The 24,255-nt window shown below is 42.8% G+C and overlaps 1 protein-coding gene across 3 annotated transcripts; it reads right to left on the bottom strand.

Annotated features, from left to right (window-relative positions):
- Positions 1-249: 249 nt before the first annotated feature.
- Positions 250-23,391, bottom strand: FAM114A1 (family with sequence similarity 114 member A1). 3 transcript variants are annotated; one of them, XM_081332738.1, is made up of 15 exons: positions 23,177-23,360; positions 20,547-20,697; positions 19,764-20,085; positions 18,282-18,362; positions 16,764-16,875; positions 16,547-16,656; positions 15,473-15,607; positions 14,718-14,870; positions 14,488-14,611; positions 13,354-13,436; positions 10,735-10,920; positions 8,626-8,765; positions 6,185-6,257; positions 3,958-4,011; positions 250-792 (listed from the first exon to the last, which is right to left on the bottom strand). In XM_081332738.1, exons 3-15 carry the CDS (start codon positions 20,073-20,075, stop codon positions 676-678), a joined length of 1,680 nt encoding a protein of 559 aa, XP_081188864.1. In that variant the 5' UTR covers positions 20,076-20,085; positions 20,547-20,697; positions 23,177-23,360; the 3' UTR covers positions 250-675. The 3 variants fall into 3 exon arrangements, with proteins under 3 accessions (XP_081188864.1, XP_081188865.1, XP_081188863.1); XM_081332737.1 differs by lacking the exon at positions 20,547-20,697 and having other exon boundaries at positions 251-792; positions 23,177-23,391; XM_081332739.1 differs by lacking the exons at positions 16,764-16,875; positions 20,547-20,697 and having other exon boundaries at positions 16,547-16,657; positions 23,177-23,391.
- Between the last annotated feature and the right edge of the window lie 864 nt (positions 23,392-24,255).

Below are 24,255 nucleotides of genomic sequence, written 5' to 3'. Positions count from 1 at the left end.
GAGCAAAAACAGATGGTCTAATTGATTGGGTAGGGGCTAAGATGTAATCGTTTGTTTAAAGAATTTACTGCTTTTTGGCTTAAGACTTTATGATGTAAGCCTACAAAAAGCCGACTTGCAATAATTCATAATATTGCTAAGGCAAGTAAACATTTCGGCTAGTGAGAGGATTGAAGGCCCACCAATGGAAAATGGACTCAGTATCAGAAATAAGACCTAATGCTAGAAGCAGAGTTAGAAATAAGGTCCATTCCTCTATTATATCCTTGGTTCTCTTCCCTACATGTTTACATTTTCATATTAGGATCACAGCAAAATCAGTCAATAATTTCGTCTTTCTGGCTGCCTCAATTTGCTTGATTAAAATCTTTAAGCATAAGGACCAAAAAAAAAGACAACTTTTTTTTTCCAAAACAAAATCTAAAATATTTAGTAATATATCCAAGGTGAATATGCACCAATAAAACCAAAATAAACCTTAAATTACTACAAGAAAGATGAAGTCGTTTTCCCCCTTGCTGATACGAACACACTTAAATAGTTCATTTGGGTTGAAAATGTGATTCAGTAACTTTCCGTGCAAAGCCAGCGTTTAGCGTCCTTTGAAAGACTCCAGAATGGCTTACACTGCATTTGGATATTGATATTTGTGCCCATCAGAAATTAAATTGATGGCTAGTTGAGAGGCAGTCCCTGTTGTGTTTTCAAACAATGGATTTGGATGTGTGAGATCTGAAGAACCGGAAGCAACAACTGGAAAGCGTCTTGGATATACACAGTGCTGTTGCAGCCCTAACAAGAAAAGAAAGAAAGAAAGAAAGATATTATTAGCAAAGTGTAGCGTATTTTGTGAGCTCTTACAGAGAAGTCAGGGGGATCTGCTTTCAATAAAGCTTTGTTGTTGTTAGTTGCGAAGTCGTGTCTACCTGAATACGGTACAAAGGTGGGATCCACAGGCCCGGCAGTGGAACTTTGTGGCTAGCATGTCAGCTCCAAGGAGTTCAGTAGGCGTAGCCGTACTAAGTGGAAAGTAAGTGTTGTTGTTGTTAGTTTGAAGTTGTGTCCGACCCATCGCGACCCCATGGACAACGTTCCTCCAGGCCTTCCTGTCCTCTACCATCTTCTGGAGTCCATTTAGGCTCACGCCTACTGCTTCAGTGACTCCATCCCCTTCTTCTCTTGCCCTCCACCTTTCCCAGCATGAGGCTCTTCTCCAGCGAGTCCTTCCTTCTCATTAGGTGGCCAAAGTATCTGAGTTTCAACTTCAGGATCTGGCCTTCTAAAGAGCAGCCAGGGTTGATTTCCTCTAGGACTGACCAGTTCGATTGTCTTGCAGTCCAAGAGACTCGCAGGAGTCTTCTCCAGCACCATAGTTCAAAGGCCTCAATACTTTGGCGCTCAGCCTTTTTTATGGTCCAACTTTCACTGCCATACATTGCAACTGGGAAGACCATAGCCTTGACTATACGCACTTTTGTTGACAGGGTGACGTCTCTGCTTTTTAGTGTGCTGTCTAGATTTGCCATGGCTTTCCTCCCCAGGAGCAAGCATCTTTTAATTTCTTGGCTGCAGTCCCTGTCTGCGGTGATCTTGGAGCCCAGGAAAATAAAATCTGTCACCACCTCCATTTCTTCCCCATCTATTTGCCAGGAATTGAGAGGGCCAGATGCCATGATCTTGGTTTGCTTGATGTTGAGTTTCAAGCCCACTCTTGCACTCTCCTTCTTCACCCGCAACAAGAGGCTCATTAGTTCCTCTTCAATAAAGCTAGCATCACAAATGATCGTATTTGCTGAAAATACAACCTTACTTTCAAAGATGGAAAGTGTACAGGGAGTTGCCGACTTACAATCTTTTGTTTAGTGATTGTTCAAAGTTCCAACAGCGCTGAAAAAAGTAACTGAGGACCATTTTTCTGGGAGTTGAACTCCACAAATCTTAAAAGTTGCCAAGCTTGGACATCCCTGTGTTAGATTAACGAAAACCACAATGCTTGCCCGAGCATCCTTACAAAGTCAGTTTAGTTTTCACCCTTTTTCACCCGCACAACTGTCTCAGGGTCCCCCCTGGTCATGTGAACAAAATTTGGACCCTTGACAACTGACATGTATTTTTTTACATCTGCAGTGTCCCCTGGGGGATCACGTGATCCCTTTTTGTGACCTTCTGATAGCAAAGTCAACGGGGAAGCCAACAACCGGGTTGCTATTTTGACAACTGCAGTGATTCGCTTAACAAACCTGGCAAGGAAAGTCGTAAAGCGGGGCGAAACACCCTTAACGAATGTCTCTCTTCTTCTGTGTCACAAACAGAAAATTTTGGCTCAACTGGGTTCGCTTCCCCATTGACTTGGCTTCTCTGAAGCTTGCCAAAAGGGACCACGTGACCCCAGGACTCTGCAACCGTCATAAATAAGAGTCGGTAGCTAAGCCTCCGAATTTTGATCATGTGGCCACCGGGAGGCGGCAACGGCCGTTAAGTCACTTTTTTCAATGCTGTCGTAAAAACGAACGGTCACTATAGGAATTGTTGTGAGACAAGGGCTACCTATAACCATATTATTTATGGAAGGGGCCACGTTATCCCAATTCTCCCACTGTAACTAACGGCAGCTCAGGATGTTTTGCTCATTTGATCAGCAAAGGGAATGGATTGGCTGTGCTCTAAAGCTTCTTGCCAATCCATCCTCTCCCAAGCCCTTGAAATATTCTTGAAAATGCTGGATTGCAATCGCGAAGCTTCTGCAGATGACCGATGAGCGTACAAAATAGTGCTGCTTATGCAACATACAGGAAGGGTTTTCAGGAATTGGGCATGTCTAGTCTAATGAAAGTGGGACGCGGTGGCTCAGTGGGTTGGGACGCTGAGCTTGTCGATCAGAAGGTCGGCAGTTTGGCGGGTCGAATCCCGAGTGCCGCGTAACAGAGTGAGCGCCTGTTACTCGTCCCAGCTTCTGCCAACCTAGCAGTTCGAAAGCACGTAAAAATGCATGTAGAAAAATAGGGACCACTACGGTGGGAAGGTAACAGTGTTCCGTGCGCCTTTGGCGTCTAGTCATGCCGGCCACATGACCATGGAGACGTCCTCGGACAAGCGCTGGCTCTTCGGCTTTGAAATGGAGATGAGCACCGGTCCCTAGAGTCGGAAACGACTAGCACGCATGTGCGGGGGAACCTTGACCTTTTTAGTCTAATGAAAAGAAGGAGGAGGGGTGACATGATAGCAGTATTCCAGTCTTTCAGGGGTTGCCCCAAAGAAGAGGAAGTCAAGCTGTTCTCCAAAGCACCTGAAAGCAGGACAAGAAGCAACGGATAGAAACTAATCAAGGAGAGAAGCAAGCTAGAACTAAGGAGGAATTTCCTGACAGCGAGAACAATTACCGGTAATCGGTGGAACAACCTGCCTCCAGAAGCTGTGAATGCTCCAACACTGGAAGTTTTTAAGAAGAGACTGGACAACCATTTGCCTGAAATGGTATAGCATTTCCTGCTTGAGCAGGGGGCTGGACTAGAAGACCTCCAAGGTCCCTTCCACCTCTATTAGTCTATGTTCTGTTCTATACAATTAAACGAAATTGAGGTGTCCCGATGATAATACTAATCAGAATAGAGCTGGAAGGGACCTTGGAGGTCTTCTAGTCCAACCCCTTGCTCTCACAGGAAACTTAAGACTATTTCTGATAAATGGCTATCCCGTCTCTTCTTAAAAACCTCCAGTGATGGAGCACCCACAATTTCTGAAGGCAAAGTTATTCCACTGATTAATTGTTCTAACTGTCAGGAAATTTGTTCTTAATCCCAGGTTGCTCCTCTCTTTGATGAGTTTCCATCCATTATTTCTTCTCTTGCTTTGTGGTGCTATTACATTTTCTGGCTTTTCATAGGGTATCAATGCAGATTAGAAACAGACAGCCAAACAGACAGCTCCTTATGTAAAGCAAATATTGGCCTTACTTACCTCTGATAGCACACTATTAACCATTGGGTTGAGGATTTCAGCTTTTTTGTCGCTCTGTTTAAAGGAAAGCATGGAGAAAGTTACGAAGGCTCTCGCAGCAGCGAGAAAATGTCACCCGCCTGAAATTCTGATTAATGGAAAATATTGGTTTCCTCTTACGCGGAAACACGCTTTGCGTTCGTTCACCAGCTATCAAATGTTAACTTTTCGTTAACCCTGATAATCTGGCAGAATTGGAGCTAACGCGCCGATTTTAAAACTAAAAAGTAGTTAGAAATTTTCCAAAGAACCTGAATCTAGTAGTATGGACAGTTTAATTGCATATGGGATTTAAAAAAACAAAACCACATACTTCCAACTCACAGTGTGAAATAGTCACTGCCAATGAACAGTGTCAGGGTTGGCGGGATAAGCAGAAATTAATAAGTTTAATACCATATCCACAATCAAGATGTAAACAATGTCCCAATCAAGGAACTACTAAGTCAAACAAACAAGCTTTAACAGTGAACAACAGCCTAATCAAGGGACTGTCAAGACTTCATTCCCGCCAACACTGTCAGGGCAAGCCACTAGTGCAGGGGTCTTCAAACTTGCCCCTTGTATGACTTGTGGACCTCAACTCCCAGAATTCCTCAGCCAGGCATGCCTGGCTGAGGAATTCTGGGAGTTGAGGTCCACAAGTCATACAAGGGGCAAGTTTGAAGACCCCTGCACTAGTATATAAACAGCAAACACACCCCATTCCCTTCTACATGGATGATGTTCCCTAGTTGCATCATTGAAACATCTGCAAGGGAACCAGTCAATCTCAGAGCTTCAGAGAGCACCAAGGACCCCCGCAGAATATAGGTGATTTTGATGCGTCTACTCATTGAATTAAAATCCATACAGTGAATTACAAACAGCCACGCAAACGTATATCACGTCATACATATCACACAGTGCACCCACTGCTTTTCCGGAAAGTCCATAATATCTGCTATTATTCTATGTAGACTTTCTCCCTTTATTTGCAGAGAAGGACCACTTCTGACTAGAGAGGGCTGCAAACACGTCTAAGTGCTATTGTTATTCATTCCTTCCCTCCCCGCTCCCTGCCTCTCTCTTTCTTTCTTTCTTTCTTTCTTTCTTTCTTTCTTTCTTTCTTTTCTTTCTTTCTTTCTTTCTTTCTTTCTTTCTTTCTTTCTTTCTTTCTTTCTTTCTTTCTTTCTTTCTTTCTTTCTCTTTCTTTCTCTCTCTCTCTCTTCCTTCCTTCCTTCCTTCCTTCCTTTCTCTTTCTCTCTCCCTTCCTCACTCCCTCCCCTCTTTTTCCTTCCTTCCTTCCTTCCTTCCTTCCTTCCTTCCTTCCTTCCTTCCTTCCTTCCTTCCTTCCTTCCTTCTTTCCTTCCTTCCCTCCCTCCCTTCCTTCCTTTCGCTATGGTGACACAGTGGTCAGAATGCAGTACTGCAGGCTACTTCTGCTGACTGCCAGCTGCTAGCAATTCAGCAGTTCGATTCTCACCAGCTCAACTTTGACTCAGCTTCCCATCCTTTCCAGCTCTGTAAAATGAGGACCCAGATTGTTGGAGGGAGGGAGGGCAAAATGCTGACTCCGTAAACCGCTTAGAGAGGGCCGTAAAGCACTGTGAAGCGGTATATAAATCTAAGTGCTACTGCGATATACTCTGAAATTCATCTGCATGCAACTGTCACAGATTTGCCTGCAACGTGAGGAGTTTAATTATAAAGGTAAGAATCAATTATTCTGAATCCTCCCGTTACTGCTATGGTGGAATATGAGTATGAAATAAAGCCGTTGGCTATAAAACTTGGCAATTATCAGCACTTGATGAATGGAGTGGAGAAAAACCAAGTCATATCACTTAAAAGCTACAATATATATGATTAAAAATACATGAACTTTTTTTTTGGCCAGTGGTTCTGTGAGAAATATGTTATATGCCTAAGTGAAATTTTCCTCCAGTGGGATTTTCCCGTGTATTTTACCAGGAAACATACATAGGGCAGGCTAGAAAAGTCAGTGTCCTCCTAACCATACCCAAGCACTCCCAATTTGTTAGCCATATCCATTTTGCTCTCCGAGCTCATGGTGAGCTAACCCTAATGTGTATTAGATGCTGATTAGAGATACCGTTTAAATGTCCCTATTTGTTCACTCATTCTCTCACTTAGTTAAAGAATAACACATGAAGTAATAAATATATGAAACTGTGTAATAACTTACCGCCACCAAAGTCAAAACATCAGAAAATTGTTTTGATAGGGATGACACTTCGTTACACATCGTATGTGTTAAACTGTTGAAAACATAATGGAAATAGAGTATTTGTCCATCCTAATCAGCATATTCTTGAATATTTCAGTCCAAATTTCACTACGCTCTAGATGATTGCCAATTCATTATTATTCACAATTTGCCTCCAGAAGTTAATGTGAATCCTCCAACACTGGAAGTTTTAAAGAAGAGATTGGACAACCATTTGTCTTAAATGGTATAGGATTTCCTGCCTGAACAGGGGGCTGAACTAGAAGACCTCCAAGGTCCCTTCCAACTCTGTTATTCTATTCTATTCTATTCTATTCTATTCTATTCTATTCTATTCTATTCTATTCTATTCTATTCTATTCTATTCTATTCTACTCTACTCTACTCTACTCTACTCTACTCTACTCTACTCTATTCTATTTTCTATTCTATTCTATTCTATTCTATTCTATTCTATTCTATTCTATTCTATTCTATTCTATTTTCTATTCTATTTTCTATTCTATTCTATTCTATTCTATTCTATTCTATTCTATTCTATTCTATTCTATTCTATTCTAATTTTTCCCCCCAATATCTATTCTATTCTATTCTATTCTATTCTATTCTATTCTATTCTATTCTATTCTATTCTATTCTATTCTATTCTATTCTATTCTATTCTATTCTATTTTCTATTCTATTCTATTCCATTCCATTCCATTCCATATTTTCTATTCCTTTACATATTTTCTATTCTATTCTATTCTATTCTATTCTATTCTATTCTATTCTATTCTATTCTATTCTATTCTATTCTATTCTATTCTATTCTATTCCATTCCATTCCATATTTTCTATTCCTTTACATATTTTCTATTCTATTCTATTCTATTCTATTCTATTCTATTCTATTCTATTCTATTCTATTCTATTCTATTCTATTCTATTCTATTCTATTCTATTCTATTCTATTCTATTCTATTCTATTCTTCATTTCTCTATTCTATTCTAATTCTATTCTTCTCTATTCTATTATTCTATTCTGTTCTGTTCTGTTCTGTTCTGTTCTGTTCTGCTCTGCTCTGCTCTGCTCTATTCTAGTTTAGTCTTCCAAGCTTTCGGACTTCTGCTGGAGCCCATCCTCAGGTAAGTTCTCTCTAGTACAGTGTGTACTGTTCCATGTGTGGTATTTCTATGGTGCCTGTTGTATGTGCCTGATTGGAGTGGGTTAATGGCTGGCTATTAAGTCATTGGCTGTCATTTGCCTGTGCTGCCCACCCCTTGTCATCTAAGAACTTGATAAGCTGGTGATAAATCAGCACTCCTGTTGACTGACAAAGGGCCTGTTTCCCAGGCTTCAAACTCTTCCTTGGCTATTTTTGTCCCTGCTCATCCAACAATCTTAGTTGCTGCAAACTTGAATGTGTGTCCTTGTTCATTGCTATATGAGGCTACCAATGATTTCGGGTCTCCTCGATTGCCCCTAAGATGCTGTACTGTTATATTTTCTCAGGCATATAACATATTTACATAAATTTGCATAAATATTCCACTTTTATGGGTCAGCATGTGATACATATCACACACAACAGCACTTTTTTTGGTGGAACGCAGCTTTGCCTTTTGATTCATTGCTGTTGCCCCCCCCAAATAATCTAAATCATAAAGAATAATTTTCAAACATTGCAAACCTAAAGTTAAAACATCGTCTAAAGAGGTAAGGGGTGAAATCTTGAAAGACTTCGCTACTTTCCATAATTTTAGCCACTCTTAAAATTAGGATCTTTTTTTTTTAAAGGAAAGTCAGTGGCCTACATCTATAGGTCGTCCTCATTTAACAACGACAAATGAGGCCAGCAACTTGGTCATTCAGTAAAGCGGTCGCTAAATTAAAACTGTGACTGGGCTTAATGATCTCACTTTAGCCTTCTTTAACAGATCGTCAAAGGTTGTTAAGTGTGAGGATTGGTTGCAGAATTGCTTTACATCACCGCTGTTGACTGCCAACGGTCACTGAACAAGGCAGTTGCTAAACCAGAATTACCTGTAATGTCACAGAGGCAATAACAGCTGCAGAAGTTCCTTGCTGCCTCTGGGTTGTAGCCAACACAATGTCATAAAGCAGGGGTCTTCAAACTTGGCAATTTTAAGACGTGTGGACTTCAACTCCCAGAATTCCTCAGCCAGCCAGGCTGGCTGGCTAAGGAATTCTGGGAGTTGAAGTCTACACGTCTTAAAGTTGCCAAGTTTGATGACCCCTGTTATAAAGCCTCACCACCAGGTGGAACTTGTGTGACTGTGTAACATTGCACCCCCAAGAAAAATGAAAATATTATGATGAATGGATGGATGGATGGATGGATGAACGAGCAGTAGCCCTTGAACAGAAAAAAAACAGCAAATGAAAATATATTCACTTTGTTAAACCTCGAGCTTGGTCCAAGGCGGGCTTTTCAATTTCTTGTCCATGGAGAATTAATTCTGCTAATTTATGAAGTTGTTCAATGCAACGGGCTGTTACTTCGGCCAGGCTTTCAATGGACAACATGTAGAGTTCCTAGAAAGAAGGAAATTTTTACGGATTAGCACAGATGCTACAGATTGTACGTGTAGGAGAGAAATATACAGAAAATATCATCAGTTATACAGGTTAAAATAAGCAGCACCTTGGTTCCTTGTAATAGGAAGTATTGGACTTTGTCAGCAATAAGAGAAAATTCTGCTCCTATTATTACTAAATCCCTGGTTTCACTATTTGTATTCTAAGCCTAACCTACTAAATGAAAACTTCAGAAGTCAGATTTAGATGGCTTTGGATGAGGAACTCAGAAGTTTTCTGCTGATGGAATTGCTCTAGTACTTGATAACATTACAAAGCATTGCCCCCAATGCAAAACATGAGCAATGGATTTTATTAGATGTCAATATTGAAAAATAAAGTTTGAAAAGTTTCCAAGACATTATAGGATCAAGAGGCAAGAGTTAAAAGCCTGGTGGGCTGGTAGACATTTTTGATATGGCGAACAGAATTTCAGGAAGTGCAAAAAAAAAAAAGGATCTTAAACATTCCATTTTTCGTGACATCTGAAGAGGGTATCAAAAAATCAAGATGGAGTCCGTGAACATGGGATCAACCTGGTTTTTCTAAATATATTGTGATGTTTGTTTAAAAAAAGGGGGCACACACTTTGATCCCACCGTCATGGATGCCATCTTGATGTTTCGACATTCTCTTTTAATGTCATGAAGGTGGATATTTTGATATTCCCTTTTTTTCTCCCCCCACCCAATTCCTGAAATTTAGACTGCCATATCAAAAATAAAAGAGAGAGTTCCTTGTTATCTCCAGTGGAAAACAAATAAAAGCTGTACTGTAGGCTTGTGAAATAATATCAAAGTTTGGAAAGCCAAGAAAATCGTCAATGGAAAACCTTGGCCCTATCATAATCTGGTACAGTCTGTCCTTAATACCTCATTGTCCTCTTTACCACAGTGCTCAGTTTGTCTAAGCCAGGGGTAGGCAACCTTGGCTCTTTTATGACTCATGGACTTCAATTCCCAGAATTCCTGAGCCAGCCATGCTGAGGGGAAAGGGAGAGGTTTCCATGCTTAGCCATGCTGGCTCAGGAATTCTGGGAGTTGAAGTTCATGAGTGATAAAAGAGCCAAGGTTGCCTACCCCTGGCCTAGGCCTAGGCCGCTTTATGACTTGTGGACTTCAACTCCCAGAATTCCTGAGCCAGCCATGCTAAGGGGAAAGGGAGAGGTTTCCATGCTTAGCCATGCTGGCTCAGGAATTCTGGCAGTTGAAGTCCACCAGTCATAAAAGAGCCAAGGTGGCCTACCCCTGGACTATATACTAAACCAGGGGTCTTCAAACTTGGCCCTTTTATGACTCGTGGACTTCAACTCCCAGAATTCCTGAGCCAGCCATGCTGAGGGGAAAGGGAGAGGTTTCCACGCTTAGCCATGCTGGCTCAGGAATTCTGGCAGTTGAAGTCCACCAGTCATAAAAGAGCCAAGGTGGCCTACCCCTGGACTATATACTAAACCAGGGGTCTTCAAACTTGGCCCTTTTATGACTCGTGGACTTCAACTCCCAGAATTCCTGAGCCAGCCATGCTGAGGGGAAAGGGAGAGGTTTCCATGCTTAGCCATGCTGGCTCAGGAATTCTGGCAGTTGAAGTCCACGAGTCATAAAAGAGCCAAGGTTGCCTACCCCTGGTCTAAGCTCTGTTCTAAATCAGAGTTGCCCAACCTTAGTAACTTTAAGACCTGTGGACGTCAACTCCCAGAATTCCCCAGCCAACAAGGAGAAGGACAGACAATTTGCACGGCTGGCTGGGAATTCTGGGAGTCCACAAGTCTTCAAATCACCAAGACTGGACATCCCTGCTCTAAGGTGTTTCCTAGTTCACAAAATCATAGAGTTGGGAACGTCCTCAGGTCCAGCGGCCTGCACACTGCAGGAATCCCTACACCACCCTCAATTGACAGTAGTCAAACAAAGGCCTGGTCACCACTCACCTCTACAGTTTTGGTTGTTTTTGCTTCTGTCTTTTCAGATTCTCCCACCTGAGATTTTTCTTCGGTGACTTGCATTTCTACAATTTCATCATCCACCTCTTTAACTTGGCCTGGTGGGTTCTCTTCCAGGTCTCCGCATGCGGAGAGCCTTGCTGCTTCTAAGGTAACGTAGGCCTTCTTTCTGGCCTGCAACATAATGGTTGGAAGCTGATCAAGGAGAGAAGCAACCTGGATTTAAGGAGAAACTTCCTGACAGTGAGGACAATCCACTGGTGGGACAGCTTCAGAAATCGTGGGCGCCCCATCACTGGAGATCTTTAAGAAAAGACTAGACCAGGGGTAGGCAACCTTGGCTCTTTTATGACTCGTGGACTTCAACTCTCAGAATTCCTGAGCCAGCACAGCTGGCTCAGGAATTCTGGGAGTTGAAGTCCACGAGTCATAAAAGAGCCAAGGTTGCCTACCCCTGGACTAGACATTCACCTGTCTGAGGTGGTGTAGGTTCTCCTGCTTAAGTGGGGGGGGGCTGGACTAGAAGACCTCCAAGGTCCCTTCCAGCTCTATTCTATATACAACCACCATCAAAAATGGCAGAGAGTTATTATTCTATTGTGGAAATGCACCGCTTCAGAATGGCACATGTGGATTCCAACATAAAGCAGCTCTTAATTTCCTGGCAGAAAATACCCCCGAGTCACATGTGAGATGGTTGGCTACATTCATTGATTCATTTGTTCTGTCACTGTTGCGACAGATGAAACTCTTCAAAGAACAAGCATTGTTTACCTTAAAAAATCTTTATTCGAGTAGCATAGCATCGGGCACTAACACAGTCGAAGCCAAAATCTGAGTTCCCCTCAGAGCACATAGTATCAAAGCACAATTCCCTCCTCCAGTTAACAGTCATAAAGCACATTCCCCAATTAGTTTGAAGAGCGGGCTTCCCCTCCAGCTCTCCAGCCCGTCAATTCTTTCTCACGTCTTATTTCAATAACCTTGGTTCTCACACTAGGTTCACTATTGTTATGTCTAGCTAAACTCTCATGCACATTCTATCCCCCCCCCGCCCCCCAGAATCATCTAACTCTAAAAGCAAAAAAGAAAAAAAATGGCTGCATCTCCATCTGTTGTCAACACAAAAACATCCGACGTTAGCAGCGTTGACAGGTTCATGGATTCAACCACCCAATCACCGATAACCGACAACTCAACCGCTCAACCACCCATCCAAGTCACTGTGTTTCCAAGCCATTACACTGTTGCATTGGCAGAATTTCTAATGGAAATCCTTCCCCATATAGATTTCCATTCCTAACCTTGCCGTTTGTCATCACTCCTTTGGCTCTGAGTAATTTGGAAGATGAACCTCCAGCTTTGATATTCCAAATGATAGGCCAAATTATTCCACAGTCTTTTGCTGCATCAGAATTGGCCTCTGACAACATGGCGAAGAACTGCTCTGTCCACAGTTCCGTGTCTTAGTTGTGCAAAATGAGACTTCCTGAGAATTTACAGAGGCGTTCCCATATTTCCCTCCGTCCCTGTCTCTTTCTCCTATGTGTTCAGAGTTGCTAATTAAGGATACTGATGCTGCCTGCTCTTGCCCCATTTCTTTTTTCTTATATAGATTTTTTTAGTTTTGATAGGGTTAGGAATAAGGTGGGGTTGGGATTAGGGTTGGGATTTGGGCTAGGGTTGGGATTTGGGCTAGGGTTGGGATTGAGGTTGGGGTTGGGGTTTTTCCAAATGACATTTTCAATATTTAGCAAACAGCATGTCTGGGTTCATGTGTTTAACAAACAGTAATAGATCTAGTTAATTATCATAAACAATATGCCACAAAGAAGAGGGAGCCAAGCTATTCTCCAAAGCAGCTGAAAGCAGGACAAGAAGCAATGGATGGAAACTAGTCAAGGAGAGAAGCAACCTAGAACTAAGGAGAAACTTCCTGACAGTTAGAACAACTAACCAGTAGAACAACCTGCCTCCAGAAGCTGTGGATGCTCCAACACTGGAAGTTTTTAAGAAGAGACTGGACAGCCATTTGTCTGAAATGGTATAGGGTTTCCTGCCTGAGCAGTGGGTTGGACTATATGACCTCCAAGGTCCCTTCCAACTACTTCTTCTTCTTCTTCTTCTTCTTCTTCTTCTTCTTCTTCTTATTATTATTATTATTATTATTATTATTATTATTATTATTATTATTATTATTATTATTATTATTATTATTATTATTATTATTATTATTATTTAATCACTCAATAGCCGCCTTCTTGCTAGCATATATTCAAAGTTACACACCACGTTCCTTTCTCTCTTGACTTGTTTTTGTAGCCACTGATAGAAATTATCCCATGTTCTAAAGTACACCGAGTCTTCTTTCTCTTTAATCTTTAAAGTCAATCTATCCGTTTCTGCACACTCTAGAGTTTTCTTCTAATTAGTACTTCTTCAGTTGGTAACTTTTCATTTTTCCAATGTTGGGCAAATACAATTCTTGCTACTGTTCTCTCGCCCCATTTTATGTTTTTTTAAAAATTAAGATGCCACGAAGGATCGTTGCCCTGAGCTAACCAATAAGCAATATCTTTAAAAATCCAATAAATAGCGTTCCCCCACCTTGTTAAGCTTGTCAGGGGTAGCAGCGATGTGTAGCTCAAATAGCAATTCTGTTAGCGTTGTAATAAACTCATCTCCTGCACCTGTGGCAATAATCAAGGGGAAAAGAGTTAAATTGAGAGGAAAAAATACATTGTTTTTGTTCCTAAAGAAAGGGATTCTAATATCTTTTTTTTTCTCTCCTTCTTCCTCGCTCAGACTTTAGCAAACAAATAGCATTTCTGTCCTGTATCCATTTTTCTTTCTTTCTTTTTGGTACCCAATAGTGTCTACTTCTGACTTAGAAGCAATTTTAGTCCTTACCACAAGGACAAATAAGAACAGTGAACCAGTGGAATGGAAGTTGCCTTCAGAAACTGTGGGTGCTCCATCACTGGAGTGTTTTAAGAAGAGATTGGACAGTCACTTGTCTGAAATGGTGTAGGTCTCCTGCTTGAGTAGGGGGCTGCACTAGAAGACCTCCAAGGTCCCTTCCAATTTCTGTATTCTAATTTACTGGGCACTGTTCTCCTCTGTGTCCTAACTGAACAGGATAACTTATAATTTCCATGATAGTTTACTTTCCACCGTGGAGGTGGTGTCCGATTCCGTTGCATGCGGAAGGAAAATTAAAATACATCTTCTCACTCAGCAAGTAAGACAAGGCTAGCTTATGCTGACGTTTCATTTCCTAATGAGAACAAAACTTAACAAATAAAAAGCACCCACTAATTTCGCGACATTGAGAAGAGAAGGAGAAACACAGAAAAGCACTGACTGGGAAAGCACTCTTAATTTTTAAAAAGTAGTATTTTCAATAGAAAGTGCTTCAGCGGAACTAGTTTTGGGATCCAGCTGCTCGTATCTTACACAGCATATGCTCCATAGTAGGGGTCTTCAAACGTGGCCCTTTGAAGACTTGTGGACTTCAACTCCCAGAATTCCTCAGCCAGGCACGCTGCCCGAGGAATTCTGGGAGTTGAAGTCCACAAGTCACAAAAGGGTCACGTTTGAAGACCCCTGCTCCATAGTTTGGAATCAATAAGTAGATCCTTTAATACAGAGGTGGGGAACTATGGCCCTTTTATGACTTGTGGACTTCATCTCCCAGAATTCCTGAGCCAACCCTCCTTTGATAAGTCATTCAACAACTACCTTTTTTTATTTCTTTGTCTTGATTTTCTGTGTCTTGAGAAAGGAAGACTGCCTTAATAGCAATTAACACATTTTTTGCTGCTTCTAGTTCTTCTCCCTCAAGAGATGCCAAATATGATTTTACCTGGAAAAAAAATATTACAATACCAGATATTATATTTCGGGCAGACTATTTCATCATAGTTGTGATATAGCATGTTCTCTTGATTTGCGCACCTCGTTGACCTTACCTTGACTTCGCTTTCATTGGACAGAATCTCCAAAGCTTCTAGATGAGACAAACCCTGAAATTCATCGAAAAGCACCCCATAATGTGCTGTGGGCTCCATCGTGACGTGCTGGGCAAGTCTTTGCTTTTCTTTCTCTTTGGCTTCCCGCAGCAGCTGTGGAAATATAGAGTGGTGGGGCCAGTTCTGATTTACGAGCTGTGTAACATAGGGGAAATGTAAGATCTGTACACCGGGAAAAGAAAACAACCACTTCACATGTGCCTGGCTGAGGAATTCTGGGAGCTGAAGTCCACCAGTCATTAAAGGGCCAACTTTGAAGACCCCTGGTCTGGATCCAAGCCCACACTTTCATCAAAATGGCCGACTGAGGAATTCTGGGAGTTGAAGTCCACCAGTCATAAAAGGGCCAAGTTTGAAGACCCCTGGTCTGGATCCAAGCCCACACTTTCATCAAAATGGCCGACTGAGGAATTCTGGTAGTTGAAGTCCACCAGTCATAAAAGGGCCAAGTTTGAAGACCCCTGGTCTGGATCCATGCCCACAGTTTCATCAAAATGACCGACTTGAGGAATTCTGGGAGTTGAAGTCCACCAGTCATAGAAGGGCCAAGTTTGAAGACCCCCCTGGTCCAGGATCTCCCACCAGCATCCTGTCCAATCAGGATGAAGTAGTACCAACTTATCTAGACGGGACTAAATTAGAAAAATCTTGCTAAATCACTGTTTATGATGATAATCACTGTGTGCCTGTTTCACCTGAGATAAAGAAACAGTCCGTTCCATCAGAATTTTGGTTTTCTTGAATCCAGGATCACCTTCTGCTAGAACATTCATGGTTTTCTTGCCGATAAACTCCAAAGCATCAAGTCCGCCAGTTAAGACACTTTTACCCTGCATAAAATAGAGCAGAACGCTCGCGTTGATCAATATATTTACTTGTGAATAAGTAAAGCCCATTAATTTTAATAATATGTCTTTTTAAGGGGTTCTGTTATATTAAGCCAGGGGTCTTCAAAGTTGGCCTTTTTATGACTTGTGGACTTCAACTCCCGCTGGCTGAGGAATTCTGGGAGTTGAAGTCCACAAGTCATACAAGGGCCAAGTTTGAAGACCCCTCTATTAGGCAGTTACAAAGCTAGATAGCACTTATTTTCTCAGGAATGCTTTCCCGGGAGCATGAATTACCATCCATAATTTCTAGTTGCGAACGGGCATGTTTGGATTGGCTGGGAATTATGGGAACTCAAGTGGAACATCTTTGGAAAATGCCCTATTTGGGAGACTGGTACAGGAACACTGAATTTGCAATTTATGAATGTATTTTTCTCTCTTTGATTAGTTTCCATCCGTTGCTTCTTGTCCTGCCTTCAGGGGCTTTGGAGAATAGCTTGACTCCTTCTTCTTTGTGGCAGCCCCTGAGATACTGGAACACTGCTATCCTGTCACCCCTCTCCCTTCTCTTCATTAAACTAGACCTACCCAATTCCAGCAACCGTTCCTTATATGTTTTAGGCTCCAGTCCCCTGATCATCTTTGTTGCTCTTCTCTGGACTCTTTCTAGAGTCTCAACATCTTTTTTTTACATCGTGGTGACCAAAACTGGATGCCGTATTCCAAGTGTGGCCTTACCAAGGCCTTGTAAAGCGGGATTAACCCTTCACGTGATCTCGATTCTATCCCTCTGTTAATGCAGCCTAGCACTGTGTTGGCTTTTTTGGCAGCTGCAGCACACTTGCTGGCTCCGATTTAAGCGATGGTCCACTAGGACTCCGAGATCCCTCTCACAGTTGCTACTATCCTTCCTCTTATTTTATCGCTAGAAATCCTTACGGTATTCTGCACAGCTGTCGTGATGGTGGACAGCACTCCACGGGATCCCGAAGGAGAGGAGGATAAGTCCACGTTCTCTTCCAAACTCTGCTGAGGATCCTCTTCCACCTCTTAAAGGGAGACACCGATGGAAAAAAATCCAGTAAGAACATGCTCACCAATTTCAGGAGGAAAAAAAAAAGAGTTTTTAGACAGATCACTTGAGAAAGACGGAAACCTGCGACGCTGTTTTCAGATGTTTCTGGACGTCCGCCCTCTGAAGATGCCGACGAAGGGGTACGAATTCGTAGAATGCCGGCTTTTTCTTTAACTGCTGTTAATCCTTGACCTGACACGGAACAAGGACAGGTAGCCCTTGACTTACAACAGTTCATTTACCGACCGTTCAAAGTTACAACGGCACCGAAAAAAGTGATTTGTGACTTTATTTTTCAGACTTAGGGCCTTTGTTCAAAATTCAGGTGCTTGGCAACCGGTTCATATTTATGACCGTTGCTGTGTCCCGTGTGTGTGTGTGTGTGTGTGTGTGTGACCTGACTCCCTTTTGCAACCTTCTGACAAATGGGGGAAGCCAGATTCAACTTAACAACCGTGTTACTAACTTAACCACTGCAGGGATTCACAAGAAAATTTTATTTATTTATTATTTATTAATTTAATTTATATACCGCCCTTCTCCCGGAGGACTCAGGGCGGTGAACAGGGCAATACATAAAAACTAGATACAAAAGTTAAAATTATTAAAACGTGATTAAACAATGCCCATAAAATTAATACAAATTAAAATTGAAGTTCATTTATAAAAATCCCACCCCGTCCCATCAGGCCAGGCCAGCTTGTTTAAAGAGATGGGTTTTAAGATCGCGCCGGAAGGAGCGGAGATCGGGTGCCATCCGGAGCTCGACCGGAAGATGGTTCCATAAATGGGGCAAAGCTTATTTAACAACGGATATTTTGGGCTCCGTGGTGGTCCTAAATTGAGGACGAGCTGCATATTTTATATGCAGCCGCTCTACGTGTATTTGATCCTAAAACTCTATGGAAAATTCAATCAGCAGGAGAGCCACCGAAGGGCCAATGTTACCGGTGAAAGCTGCTGAGACCATTTCACGGAGATTACACTCTGGCAAAACATTTTGAGTATTCCAATAGTTAATGCATTTTGAGCATCCCAATATGAAGCCTTTACTGAGTGATTTGATTTAAACCTGGCCATTCACCCCTGATACTTCTCACACCAACGCTCTGTTCCCATCAGATGGAATTGGATTTCAATCCTGTCGCAGCATATCCTTCTAATCTCCGCTCATTTGTGTTTAATTCAATTTGGACCCAAACCTTATATTCCCCCTTTCCATTGCTGCTTCTACTATTAAGAAAACCTGATTTTCATCGTCTTGAACTGATCTACAAATAACGCCACGGCGGTAACTACTTCTTTAGCCAACTTGGGCCCAAAGTCACCAGAGTTTTTAGTTCCTTCAGATCAGAGGTCTTCAAACTTGGCCCTCTTATACGACTCGTGGACTTCAACTCCCAGAATCCCTCAGCCAGCGTGCCTGGCTGAGGAATTCTGGGAGTTGAAGTCCACAAGTCATCAAAGGGCCACGTTTGAAGACCCTGCTTCAGATCAACGTCAGCCACCCGTCATGTTTTATTAATTGCACCGATCTGCTTTTTGAACTTCATTACGTAAGAACAAATGGCCAAATAAGAACGTTGTGATATACTTAACAACTGTGGCAGATGCAGTTGAAAGAAAAGATTTGCTCCAGGACCCCCAAGTGCTCCATCCTTTTCCTTTGGATACTGAAGCCTACAAAAAAAAAAGTTACAGAAACAGAAAACCATTTGTATTTGTTAAATATTGCTATGTGCATTGGAAGAAATTAATAATAAAAGCATATGCAGCATGAAGCAGGTAAAATGTTGGTCCTTCGGCCAAGTTCAGAGTGCACTAAGGACATCACAATTCAGCCCTGAGCTACATATACTCTATTCAAACTGTAGTAACTGTTTTCAGTTAGAAACTATGCAATCAACATTTTAAACAAAGCATCTTCCAGGTCCCACAGAGTGCTCCGTTAGAATGGCAACAGGTGTGCCTTTAGAAGGTTAGGGATAGATCATCATGGAGAACATCTCTTTATGTGGACATTAGGAATCAAAATCCATCCATCCATCCACCATGTATCTATGCACCAGCCAGCCACCCATCCATCCGTCCACTGTCCATCTATCTATCTACCCACCCATCCATCCACCCTTCCATCTATTCACTCACCCATCCATCCATCCATCCATCCATCTACTCACCCACCCACCCATCTGTCCATCCACTGTCCATCTATCCACTCATCCATCCACCCACCCTTCCATCTATTAACACATCCGTCCATCCATTCACTCACTCACCTACCCATCCATCCATCCTCTGTCCATCTACCCACCCACCCATCCATTCATCCACCCACCCACCCACCCTTCCATCTATTCACCCATCCATCCATCCATCCATCCATCCATCCACTCACCTACCCATCCATCTGTCTGTCCACTGTCCATCATCTATCCATCTATCTATCCATCCATCCATCCATCCATCCATCTATCCATCCAGCCACCCATCCATCCAGTCACCCATTCATCCAGCCACTGTCCATCCATCCATCCATCCACCGTCCATCTATCTATCCACCCTCCTGACAATCCATCCATCCACCCATTCATTCCACACAATGTTTTGAATGCTGTCATCTGTTGAAGACCCAGAATGATTTAAACCCTAAGATTTGACTCATTTTGTCTGCTGGTTTGTTTACTAGTTAGCTAATATTCTTACTCATAATATCGCCTTGTCTAGCATGACTTCAGTGCTATGTGAAAGAGGGTTTGTGTGTGTGTGTGTGTGTGTGTGTGTGTGTGTGTGATTTCCTTCAGGAAGATCTTTTTTGGGGTGGGGTGGGGGAAGAGAGTCTGAGCAAGCTAAGCAAATCCTGAAATTGAAATTGTCAACTTTATAGGAAGCCTTTTCCCTTTGACTATACTAAAGAGTTGAGTTGGTGCTGTGGCGAAAAATGGAGGATGCTAATATTTTTAGGATGCTAAAAATGCTAACTTGACTTTCTAAAGAAAAAGGAGGATAGTGATCAAATAAATGAGTAAGCAAACTTTATTTGTCAATGCACCGAAGAATTCTGGCCAGATTATTTCTTACCAAATCACTTTCTTTGTTCAGTCCTTCAGCTCCAGCTTCTGGTTCAAGGCTTATAGAGTCACTGCATTCAATCACATCGCTCTTAGCTGCTTCTCCACTGGAAGGCTGCCCGTTTGAAGGACCTTCCAAATGTAATGCCTGTTGCTCTTCCAAGTCCTTGTTGGGGCTTTCGGAAGATTCCCCAACTTGCGGTGATGCCTCTGTCGTCTTTTCATCATGGACCGCTGTGTTGGATGTTGAGACGTTCTGCTCAGATGTCGATATGCCTTCATTTTTCTCTTGAGTTAACGTCTCACCTTGGTTCTCTGACATTTTTGGGGTCCTAAAAGAGGAGAAAAGTAGTGACATAGTTCTAATTGGTTAGAGTAGACTTTCAAAGCAAAGAAAACTAGAACGTTTTTACATTTCTCTTCAGCAGTAATTTTAGAATAGAATAGAACGGAACAGAATAGAACAGAACAGAACAGAATAGAGAAATGGAATGGAATGGAATGGAAGAGAATATAGAATAGAATAGAATAGAATAGAATAGAATAGAATAGAATAGAATAGAATAGAATAGAGTAGAGTAGAGTAGAGTAGAGTAGAGTAGAGTAGAGTAGAGTAGACCAGACCAGACCAGACCAGACCAGACCAGACCAGACTATAGACTAGACTAGACTAGAATACAAAATATGGGATAGAATAGAGTAGAGTAGAGTAGAGTAGACTTTGACTAGACTAGACTAGACTAGACTAGACTAGACTAGACTAGACTAGACTAGACTAGGAGATAGAAGGGACTTTGGAGGTCTTCTAGTCCAACCCCCTGCTCACAGCAGAGGAGTAAGAGCAGGACCTTCTCAGTGGTAGCACCCCAACTGGCAGCACTTCATCTTCTCTCCTAAGTGAGGTTGGCCAACTGTCTTCTTGGAGAAAATACTTGCTAAATTGCCTGATGTTAATGGAAGAAAAGATATTTTAGGGCAAGATTTATCCTTAAAACCATTCTATTTATTTATTTATTTATTTATCCAAAACTAAATATGCTGCCAATGACCTGGGCTATCTGGTATACATTTTCTACAAAGAAGTCACCTTAATTTAACACGTAATTAAGCGTTGCTGGGTAAGGAAGGAGCCAGCTTGACTTTGAGGGGAAGCTCTTCCAGAATGAGGAGGAAATATCTACCCCCACTTCTAGACACGGCCAAGGGAAGGAAGAACCACGCAGATTCCAGACAGGTATTATTATTATTATTATTATTATTATTATTATTATTATTATTATTATTATTATTATTATTATTGCTAAAACCAGAACTTTGGAAATGACGGCAGGTAGAACTTGCTTGCTTGCTTAGAGGTGTTTCATTTCGGTCTCTGCCTTCGATACTCTGCACTACACCTGCCTGCTCAGAAGTGAATTGATGAAGTTAGGGGGTCGGCTTTTAAAACACCCCTGGGAAATAATAGAAAAATATAAAGCGTGCACACGGGCGAGTTCTTCTCTCGGCTCAGTTGCACGCCCGCTCTCTAACCTACAGTGTGAGTTTTACTCCTAGGATTTGGCAAACTGACTTTCCTACCCACGCATCACAGGCAAACACATTTGGGAGACCGGTTCGGCCTTGCCCTCCCCCCCCCAAAAAAAGCAAATCCCCCCCCCAACTCTTGAGTGTCTGGCCTTGGCCTCCCTCCCCAGTGAAGGCTGAAAAGGTTAGAAAGATCTGCCTCCCTCTGCATTTCAGTGGGGTGGGCTTTCCCCGGGAGCGCTTCTGCCAAGTGGGACAGAAATGAAGAAGTGAAGAGCCCTCAATTGTTAAAAAAGAAAAAGGGAGAAGGGAGAAGGGGAAAAGGGAAAAGGAAAGGAAGAAGAAGGAAAGGAAAGAAAAAATAAGGAAAGGGAAGGGAAGGGAAGGGAAGGGAAGGAAAGGAAAGGAAAGGAAAGGAAAGGAAAGGAAAGGAAAGGAAAGGAAAGGAAAGGAAAGGAAAGGAAAGGAAAGGAAAGGAAAGAGAAGGGAATGAAAGGAAAGGAAAGGAAAGGAACGGATAGGAAAGGAGAGGAAAGGAAAGGAAAGGAAAGAGAAGGGAATGAAAGGAAAGGAAAGGAAAGGAATGGATAGGAAAGGAGAGGAAAGGAAAGGAAAGGGAGAAGGGAATGAAAGGAAAGGAAAGGAACGGATAGGAAAGGAGAGGAAAGGAAAGGAAAGGAAAGGAAAGGATAGGAAAGGAAGGGAAGGGAAGGGAAGGAAAGGAAAGGAAAGGAAAGGAAAGGAAAGGAAAGGAAAGGAAAGGAAAGGAAAGGAAAGGAAAGGAAAGGATAGGAAAGGAAAGGAAAGGAAAGGAAAGGAAAGGAAAGGAAAGGAAAGGAAAGGAAAGGAAAGGATAGGAAAGGAAAGGATAGGAAAGGAAAGGATAGGAAAGGATAGGAAAGGAAAGGAAAGGAAAGGAAAGGAAAGGATAGGAAAGGAAAGGATAGGAAAGGAGAGGAAAGGAAAGGAAAGGAAAGAGAAGGGAATGAAAGGAAAGGAAAGGAAAGAGAAGGGAATGAAAGGAGAGGAAAGGAAAGGAAAGGAAAGAGAAGGGAATGAAAGGAAAGGAAAGGAACGGATAGGAAAGGAGAGGAAAGGAAAGGAAAGGAAAGGAAAGGAAAGGATAGGAAAGGAAGGGAAGGGAAGGAAAGGAAAGGAAGGAAAGGAAAGGAAAGGAAAGGAAAGGAAAGGAAAGGAAAGGAAAGGAAAGGAAAGGAAAGGAAAGGAAAGGATAGGAAAGGAAAGGATAGGAAAGGAAAGGATAGGAAAGGAAAGGAAAGGAAAGGAAAGGAAAGGAAAGGAAAGGAAAGGATAGGAAAGGAAAGGAAAGGAAAGGATAGGAAAGGAAAGGAAAGGAAAGGAAAGGAAAGGAAAGGAAAGGAAAGGAAAGGAAAGGAAAGGATAGGATAGGAAAGGATAGGAAAGGATAGGAAAGGAAAGGAAAGGAAAGGAAAGGAAAGGATAGGAAAGGAAAGGAAAGGATAGGAAAGGAAAGGAAAGGAAAGGAAAGGAAAGGAAAGGAAAGGAAAGGAAAGGATAGGATAGGAAAGGAAAGGAAAGGAAAGGAAAGGAAGGAAAGGAAAGGAAAGGAAAGGATAGGAAAGGAAAGGATAGGATAGGAAAGGAAAGGAAAGGAAAGGAAAGGAAAGGAAAGGAAAGGAAAGGAAAGGAAAGGAAAGGAGGGATGAGAAGGGAAAGGAAAGGAAAGGAAAGGAAAGGAAAGGAAAGGAAAGGAAAGGAAAGGAAAGGAAAGGAAGGGAAGGGAAGGAAAGGAAAGGAAAGGATAGGAAAGGAAAGGAAAGGAAAGGAAAGGAAAGGAAAGGAAAGGAGGGACGAGAAGGGAAGGGAAGGGAAGGAAAGGAAAGGAGGAAACTGCCGGTAGCCATTCTGCCTTCTTACCCCCGCCGAGCTGCTGCCTGCCTGCACCCTGCCTTCCCCTCCCGGCCACGTCGGCAGAAGCGAGGCGCGATCGGGGCCGGGGCGGGCCGGGCGAAGGGCCGGGCGTTCGCTGCGCGAGGGCGGGCGGCCTTCCCGACAAGCCCCCGGAGGGAGAGGCGGAGGCTCGCAGTTAGGAGGGAAGAGATAGAGATACACGGAGCAATTCCAATTTTCCCATTTGGCTGCGTGGGAAAAAGCTAAGCAGGGCTGGACTCGGCCGGGGCTTGGATGGGGCCCCAGCGGCAAAATGCAGAGCGGCAGGCTAGACTAGAAGGTAGAAAAACAACTCGGAAGAAATCTCCTATGGAGATTCGCAGCCATCCAGGCCCAAAGATGCTTTTTTTTTCAGGAGGCAACTGGACTTTCTTTGTTTTTCTCTTTGAAGAGGTTTTGCTTCCCATCCTAGAAGCTTCTTCCACTCTGACTGGAGGGTGGGGAATGGGAGGATTTATACTCCTTGCAGAGAGCTGGTCACTCGCCTCCTTTCAGCCATTTGGACTCTGAGGACGTGGACAAACCTCCAAGTGGCCTCAGTGACAATTTCCTGGGTTATTACTAAAGCCCATGCCCAAGAATCTTCTCAGAGGAACAGTTTGGACCCAGACAAAATAGATAAGGGTCAATGGCATCCAAGGGGGTTGGCCTTAGTTCCTTTGTGGCTACGAAGGTTTCTGAGCTGATGCCTCCTTTAACTCCACCCCTGATCTCCACTAATCTCATGGTGTGTCACCCACGCTCTTGTCTCTTCAATTGACAGGGTCACCGTGACACCCAACCTATGGCTCAATCCAGTCGATTCTTTTTCTCATCACCTGCTCCCTTCCCCCCTTCCTTCCCTTCCCCTATCCCTCCCTCCACGCGCCCCTCCTGCCCTTCCTCTCTCCTTCCCTCCCTTCCTCTCTCCCTCCCTCCATGCGCCTCTCCCTCCCTCTCTCCCTTCCTTTCTCCCTCCCTCCTTTCTTCCCTTCCCCGTCCCTCACTTCATGCGCCCCTCCTTCCCTCCCTCCATGCCCCCCTCCTTCCCTCCCTCCCTCTATGCC

The sequence above is a fragment of the Vipera berus genome, assembly GCF_964194415.1.
Source record: "Vipera berus genome assembly, chromosome: 7".
NCBI lineage: Eukaryota > Metazoa > Chordata > Lepidosauria > Squamata > Viperidae > Vipera > Vipera berus.
Note: the sequence above shows the minus strand (reverse complement) of the source record. Positions and strands in the feature narration are given on the sequence as shown.